Source organism: Xyrauchen texanus, chromosome 20, assembly GCF_025860055.1.
Source record: "Xyrauchen texanus isolate HMW12.3.18 chromosome 20, RBS_HiC_50CHRs, whole genome shotgun sequence".
Lineage (NCBI taxonomy): Eukaryota > Metazoa > Chordata > Actinopteri > Cypriniformes > Catostomidae > Xyrauchen > Xyrauchen texanus.
Window position 1 is genome coordinate 29,019,572 of NC_068295.1, and position 8,259 is coordinate 29,027,830.

The 8,259-nt window shown below is 36.7% G+C and overlaps 1 protein-coding gene across 1 annotated transcript; it reads left to right on the forward strand.

Annotated features, from left to right (window-relative positions):
• Nucleotides 1–2,298: 2,298 nt before the first annotated feature.
• On the forward strand, nt 2,299–4,382 carry foxi2 (forkhead box I2). The gene is made up of 2 exons (XM_052151596.1): nt 2,299–2,971; nt 3,146–4,382. The coding sequence occupies exons 1-2, from the start codon at nt 2,377–2,379 to the stop codon at nt 3,703–3,705; spliced, it is 1,155 nt and encodes a 384-aa protein (XP_052007556.1). The 5' UTR covers nt 2,299–2,376; the 3' UTR covers nt 3,706–4,382.
• The last annotated feature ends 3,877 nt before the right edge of the window (nt 4,383–8,259 follow it).

Consider the following 8,259-nt stretch of genomic DNA (forward strand, 5'->3'; position numbering starts at 1 on the left):
TGGTGTGATGATGTGCAGCTGCTAGTCTTCCCGCTAGAACTACTCTGCGCTTACATTTACAGCAGGAGCTGATATTTTTTGGTGTTAACTGCCATCGGAACTCTCTCTCTCTCTCTCTCTCTCTCTCTCTCTCTCTCTCTCTCTCTCTCTCTCTCTCTCTCTCTTGCATGCATGCGTGCGCGTATGTATTTTTTTCTAATTATGTAGATGCAGCCTAGCCTATGTTTAATGTTAACAAATGTTGTATGATAATGTGTGTTACATATGTAACATGCTTTATATAGACTACATAAAGAAACGTTTGAAATTTGCTAGTGTGTGCAGTTATTGGCTCATGACATGTTGTTTTCAGAATAGGCTTATACAAAGACAGACACAATTTAATTTGTTGTAATATTCTCGAAACTTTATTTATGTCCTCTGTATTGCAAAGAATGGGCATAACAACAGAGACATAACAAACCCTCGTCCCAAAAGGATTCAGTTTACGATTAGAGTTTAGGGTTATTGTGACTTAACCTAAAGTTATATGAATGTGGCCCAGCTCTCTGATCTAGTGCTTCACTAACCCACTTTCATCACTAGGTGGAGTAGTGTTACAGACAGCACAGCATATTTCCCCTAAGACTAGACGCGGAGACATTGCTGGCTATGCCGGAAAAGCCCAAAGAAAAATAGATTTTTTTACATTATATAAATAGATCGCATAAATCTTAGTGCTGAAACCTATAGAAAACCCATTCGCAACCATCTTTTATTTGTGATATTAAGAAAGTAGGCTATATCAATAGAGCTTAGGCCTATTGAAGAGCGTTTGTCTTTATTCTTGTTAAATCCCATTTTGCAAAATTAAAAAAATTAAATAAATAAAAATAGTAAAATAAGATCGTGGCAAAAAGGGAAAAATAAAATCATAAATATTCTCATCATGTACTAGACAGACGCTGATAGATGTCGAGAGAAACCGATCAAATAACTAAACTTAAAAGTGTAGCTCAGGCAACTGAGATTTCACTGTGAATTTTATATCATGTTCCTGAAATTGTGACATTTTGGTGCTCATTTGTGGCTCCAAAATACAACAAATAGGCCTATGTTATTAAATTAAACGAAGAAATACGATAAATTATTATTGAATAAAAAGTTAATTGCAAAGAATGTTCTACTTTTTCCCGATATTTCGATACAGCCGGTTTCTGCAATTTAAATAATAATAATTGTGTGTGTGTGTGTGTGTGTGTGTGTGTGTGTGTGTGTGTGTGTGTGTGTGTGTGTGTGTGTGTGTGTGTTACGAGTACATAATAATATAAATTGTCAAAAATCTTATTTTTGATGCAACAACTTCAATGAGTACGTTTAAATCAGGCAAATCTCAGTGAGAAAACGAAATTAAACTAAAACATAGTATATACATATATATATACTATATATATAGGCTATATATATATATATATATATATATATATATATATATATATATATATATATATATATATATATATATATATGTTTTAGTTTAATTTCGTTTTCTCACTGGACATTGTGCAGACCTAGGACCGCACTCGTAAAATCAGTCGTATCATCTTCAGCAATACTCAAAAATATGAAAACGAATAAGACAAAAACAAATGAAAATTATACGATAGTAATGATAATAATCTAATTATTTTCTGCAGGCTATTACTGTTTATTTAATTTCATTGGTTTTAAAAATCATTATTTGGTTTATAATCTGTTAAGAGTCCAGACCCTAAATTATCTGGTAGGCTACTAGATTACGCTACTATAGCGGCTAATATCATAAGCAGCAGGTAGAAAAAAAGTTATTAAAATGAAGAAAACTATTACGTTGACGGGGATGCTCGAATTAACTGAGATTTCAGGAAGACAATTACTGAATATTCGATAGCCAATAATCTATTATAAACATTGCTGTTCACCAAATAAATAAAAAATCATAAGTTTTATTATGCAAAATATTTCTTCGAATATAAAGAGATTATTATTTCTGTTAATGGAATTCCTCTAAATAAATGTAATGCTGATGAGCCTGCAGTCGGGGTCTCTCCATTTTAACTAGCCTGTAATCTGTAGCCTCTTTCTAGTGTTTATGAATTATTTAAATCATATCCCTGCAATCCCAGTCAATGCCACGCCTACTTTGTGGAAATTCTGCATCCATTGGCTGCAGGAGACTAGAATACCAGATTAGACACCGTATTTGCCTTACTTGGGTGTATATAGGACAAAACATCCCCGCAAAAAAGCAGACACTTGTTTCTTTTAACCTGAGAAGATTTAGCAGAAAGAGTTTGCATTGTGCGTTACTGTGAGAGCTTGAGCTCCAGAGATTTGCCTTGTGCAGGCACTGGAGATATGAACACCATCGACGCGCAGATCCATAACTATAGTTCCGCTGCGGTCAACGCTCTCCAGCAACTGCCAAAAAGCGCACACGAGACACCGGATATGGCCGTATACTGTGACAACTTCAGTGTTTATCACCAACAGAGTCTACCTGCGGCGCAGAGACCAGCAGGATACGGACTGGGGGACTACACACCGACCCCAAACCCCTATTTGTGGCTTAATGGACCTGGTGTCAACTCCTCTTCGTCTTACATACACGGAAACAACAGTCCTTCATTCATCCCTCCGGCTTACGGCTCTCAGCGGCAATATCTCACTAACTCGTCCGGGTTCGCTGGTCCAGACCTGGGCTGGCTCTCCATCGCGAGCCAAGAGGAACTTTTAAAGCTCGTGCGTCCGCCTTACTCATACTCAGCTCTTATAGCAATGGCAATACAGAACGCGCACGAGAAGAAGTTAACCTTAAGTCAGATATATCAGTATGTGGCGGATAATTTCCCGTTTTACAAGAAGAGCAAAGCGGGATGGCAGAACTCCATCAGACACAACCTTTCCCTGAATGACTGCTTTAAAAAAGTGCCGCGTGACGAAGACGACCCAGGTGAGTGACGCTCGTGCACCTTCACACACCTGTAGCTCTTGGAAAAAAGCGCACTGAGCATTTAAACCTATTTCAAAACATTTTTAAATGCACTGTAGGCTAAATATATTTTTAAGCATGACACGTTGCCAATTATGTGTCCTGATATGAACTAATTTTCCGTATTGTTTTAAGGAAAAGGGAACTATTGGACTCTAGACCCCAACTGTGAAAAGATGTTTGACAACGGAAACTTTCGGAGAAAAAGGAAGCGCAGATCTGATTCCAGCACTGGTGTTGCCAGCAACTCAAAACCAGAGGATGATCGACAGCTTGCGGGGATCAAACCCACCGACAGCCCTCACCTCACCGGTCCCGCATCTCCTGATCTCATTGATGCAGCCAATGAGAGCCACAAAGGCGCATCGCCTGCAGGCCTCGCGTCCACTTCATGCTTCAACAGTTTCTTTAACAGTATGTCTGCTTTAAGCTCTCAATCGGCTCCTAGCAGACAGGGTTCTCTTGGTCTTGTAAACGAACTCTCCAGCCGAAATATCAGCGCGTTGAGCCCGTACCATGCCAGCTCAGCACCTGACGCAGGTGGACCGAGTGAACCTCAGGACAGTGTACACGTTAACCGTGGGATGTACTATAACTCTTTTAGTGGCGGCCAGAGCGCACAATTCAATGGACACTTCTACAACAGCTTCAGTGTGAACAGTCTCATTTACCCTCGAGATGGAACGGAGTTATAGCTGTCATGATCATGTATTCCCACAACATCATTTATAACGCCCACAGTCCGATCAGTGTGACAAATACTGTATGTCTATGCTTTCTATTAAAAGAAATACAATTATATTGTTCTAATACTGTTTATGGCCTGTTGAAGTTCAGGCCTATACACAACAGACATCAAATATGTCTGCATAAACAGTCATGAATGAAATCTGATGTGTCGAAACACATACTGTATTTTGTGAGAAATAGAATTACTTTCTTATTGTAACTGAGATTCAATTTTTTTTCTTATTCTATGCACTAGTTTAAAATAGACGAGTCTTCTTAGATTAAATTTGTAACTGTTTTAAATGTTTGACGGTTGTAATGACAGCTGAGTATTTTAGTGCTTTTATGGATGGATTGCCAAGATTCAGTATTGTCCAATATCGAAACAAATTATTTTAGTGTCTCTTGACCTCCTTTTTGCCACCATTTTCTATTGTGTATTTTGTAAATGCGATTGATTTGTAATTGTTTTTAACTATTTATATTAAGTTATGTATTCTTGCAGTTTGTCCTTAAAGGAGAGAAATATTTCGTCTGTAAGCTAACTGGAAAAGGTCACAAATTGAAGTTGTCTATCTGCATAAGTGATATCGATGGTCATCCCATTAACTCACTTGTTTTTTTTAGACGCTAAAAATAAAAATTAAGAGTTAAAATGTCACTACATTGACTCCTTATTTAAATGTTTTTTTTTTTTAAGAAATTAAAGTTAAAATCCAAAGCTCACAATTTTGCTTTAACTGCTGTGTTTTTCTCTTCTAACACTTTATCGTGAACATATACTGCCTGTAAATATATTTCAACTAAACTATACAACGCAAACAAACAGTCAAGTTACTCTCAAACCAGTTTGCAGACCTATAGTTAACAACAGTTATTTTCTAATTTGAATTCATGCATGCACAGAAAAGATACAAATTGTAAGAAAATTTTAATTAGATGAATTAGGCACGAAATAATGCCGGGTTTTCAGTTTTCTACAAATATTTGCCTAGGCTAAATCTTAAAAAAAAAAAAAAACTTTTAAAATAAATAAATCGAATGCAATCGAAAATTTGTAAACGATAAACAAGCTTCGTCAGAGAATACTTGGCACAGTTTTGAGGTTAATGTTCAGTTAGAGAGGCGCAAACTGTAATGACACTGAATTGTTTGTTGTATGCCTAAATATTTACCAGTATATGATTTATATCGGAGTGGAGACAAAACATTCGTCAAACATTGGAATAAAGCAACAATTAATAACAGCAAAACGTTTGGCTCATATGAATTAGCCTTTCATTATGCAGTGGGAATTGTGACCACATGCGTTTTGCTTTTAGGCTAATTGATAAAAAAGCGTGATACACACGCTTGCTGTTTCAATCTCTCTCTCTCTCTCTCTCTTCACACGAACCTCGGTTAAACAGTTAAATACAGAAATTACCTTTGTTCTTTTTAAAGTAATAGACTCCTATCAGCATGGGTTAAATTGGGATTTCGGAGGTGGGGGAACTCTAGGCCTGCTTCGTATGTAATTCATAGAAGTTTTTATTACAAATGAATCGATTTGATGTGATTCTGTTTTAATGATTTGTCTATAATTATTTATTGATGTCATTATTCAACTTAATTGTGAAAATGGGGGTGTGCAGCAAAGCCATTATTTGTATCTGTATCTGTTCATATGACAAAATTATCTGTATCTGTCTCTGTACTGGACAGAACCAGATGTGGGTGGGGCTTAAACTGGAAAAGCATCAAAAATATGAAATGAAACGCCCATTTTTAAGTGTTACTCTTAATAGTTTCTATTAATAAAATATGCCTTGTATATGCCTTTTCATAATACTTATTATTATTATAAAATTATTATAATTATTATTATTTTTTTCTAACCAGATGAAGCTGAATTTGTAGGCTGCATTAACAGTGGAATATGCTGTGGTTTCTCCTAGTATTTCAGATATTAATATCTGCATGAAACAGAATTTTCATTTGTCTGTGCATGTATAACAACATTATTCTGGAGGCAGGAGGTGTCAAACAAAATGTGAAATGTCAAGCACACATTTTGCAGTGAATAATACTTACAAATTCAAACATGAAAAGAAATTAAAATAAAATGAACATAGCCTAAAAACAGGGGGAAGTCCCATAAGTGTATCTGGAATTTTTACGATAGGACTCCATTATTTAGTTAAAGGTGCAATATGTAAAAATGTTCATGTAATATTCGCCTTTTTTTGCCAATGTGCGAACGGCTTGTAACACAACTGAAAAAATTAGCCCATCCGGACTTCCTAGGTTGCCTATTAAAGCCTGTAGACTGATTTTCATGTGAAGGGAGCGGGTTGCTTTTGCCAGGAAAATCCAAAGGATGTGACGTTTATGCACGCTCCTGAGACCCTTGCCTCAGTGCTTCTCTTCCGCTATTCAACAGCGACAACAAACTGCAACACTAGGTAAAGTTATCTTAGAGATGGAATCCAGCAAACATCTGGCTCCCAGCACAACACAGACACCTACACAAACTCTGAGTAACAACAAATGTAGCTACTGAACCCCATCTGGCTAAGCAGAATATAATCATGGTCGAACGAACACTAGTGAACATCAGCAGGGCATTTAATTCCTGGAGAGACATTCGTACACTTTTGGGGATCAAAACAGACCCTGAATTGGCGTTCTTCTTATTGGACAGGTAAGCTTACATAACTGCAACAAAAGCATGTGAAATATAGTGCCATAACAATTGATCTGTATAATTTTAGATAAATTGATCTAGCTAACACTGACGAATTGCAAGCTACCTTGCTTCGTAACTTTCAAATAATTTCAACGATCTTCTCTTTATCCTAAAAGTCGGTATACAGGATCAATTTAAACAAATACGCTGGTTTATTATTCGTAGTACAATATATGACAAACAAAACATACAACAGTGCAGTGCAACTGTAAACTGGTATAGTATGTAGCTGTATGTGTGTATCTATGTTAGCTGATAGTTTTAGTTTAGTCTCAAAGTTTGTAGTAAAGCAATCATATCTGTTTAATGATATCGGTGAATCACTCAGTCTCTTTGTACTTATGTCATTGTTATGCCACTCGCATCCCTATGGAGTGTGTGCACGAGCACGAGCACGAGCAACAGTTAGCTGTCAGCAGTTCATTTAATGGCCACAGGTGTCATTAATAACAAGAGTTTCTGAATCTTACATACTGCACCTTTAATAATAATAATAATAATAATAATGTTACATTTTTATATCGCCTTACCAGAGTTCAAGAATACTTAACATTCTCAAATTTATCACAGTTTAAAGACAAAGCCCTGTTTTGCAGCCGGCACACTGGGAAAATTCCTGAACTTCCCAATGGCCAGTCCGCGCCTGGTTGGCGCTGTTTCTGCGGCACAAGGGGGACTTACAAATATTAGGCAGGTGGTTTTAATGTTGTGGATGATTGGTGTATAATAAAATATACCTGTATTTTTGTAAACATTTCATATTATAAGACAGAGTTTGCTGTTAAAGATGGCAAAATGCGCAGAGACTCTCTGGTTATGTAATATTGGCATTATGGTTGTTCTGTGCAGAACTCTGGTGCATGGAATATTGCAGTATGAGTGACTTGGTCTTCTCAGAAAAAGACAGAGGGATTTACAAATTGCATGACTGAAGTTTCTGTTTTATTACACAGTGCTAGAAACAATGCCACTATTGTTCAGGGTCAACCAAAAAAAGCTCATAATATATGTGTTTGTGTGTTAAAGTACCAAATTTGATTACATCCATTACTCAAGTATATTTGCATTTTTTATTTCAGTATTTTTATAAGTCTCTAATGTATAAAGACAACACTCATAAAGCAGGTTTTGAGGCCAGCACACTTAAGTGAGATGAATTAAAAGGGGTTGCCCGCCTCCTTTTGTCCTCTCTTCGTTAGAACTGTCTGAGTAAAAGCGGGACAGACCAAAGTGCTTGTTTAGAGATTAGGGGAGGGAAAAAAACTCCCATTGAGAAATTCCCTCAGTAAGCAGGGCAGTGCCACCCAGGAGGAGGTGTAGATATGTGACTTTGGGTGGTGGTTACTTTAGCATTAGGTGCAGGGAAACCAAATAAGAACATGAACAAATACTGAAAATAAGACAAGTAATATTCTCAACCTGAGTTCAATAACAGTACTGTGCAAAAGTTTTAGGCATACAAGATGTTTCACAAAAACATTCTTCAGATAGCTATTATATCTTCAGCTTTAGTGGCAATAGGAAACATTCATTTTGCAAATAGAATAGAATAAAAGAACAGGGAGCCCTGCAACAGATGGCAGATGTCAGTCTGGGAATACATGAGGAGACCGATGCAATTTAGACAGCCTAAATAGATTAAAGAACTGTGGCCAAGAAAAACAGTGATAGAGTCCAGGTGTACCTAGGAGAATTGGTGCTGTTTTGAAGGCAAAGGTGGTCATACCAAATATTGATTTAGCCTAATTTATTTTTACTGGACTCAGTATGACGTTAATTGAAAAATGATTAT

Bases quoted from the DNA above. Each gene is read 5' to 3' on its own strand.
- foxi2 (XM_052151596.1), top strand. From the start codon at position 2,377: ATGAACACCATCGACGCGCAGATCCATAACTATAGTTCCGCTGCGGTC. The intron at 2,972-3,145 runs GTGAGTGACGCT...TATTGTTTTAAG, and splicing joins GCGTGACGAAGACGACCCAG to GAAAAGGGAACTATTGGACT.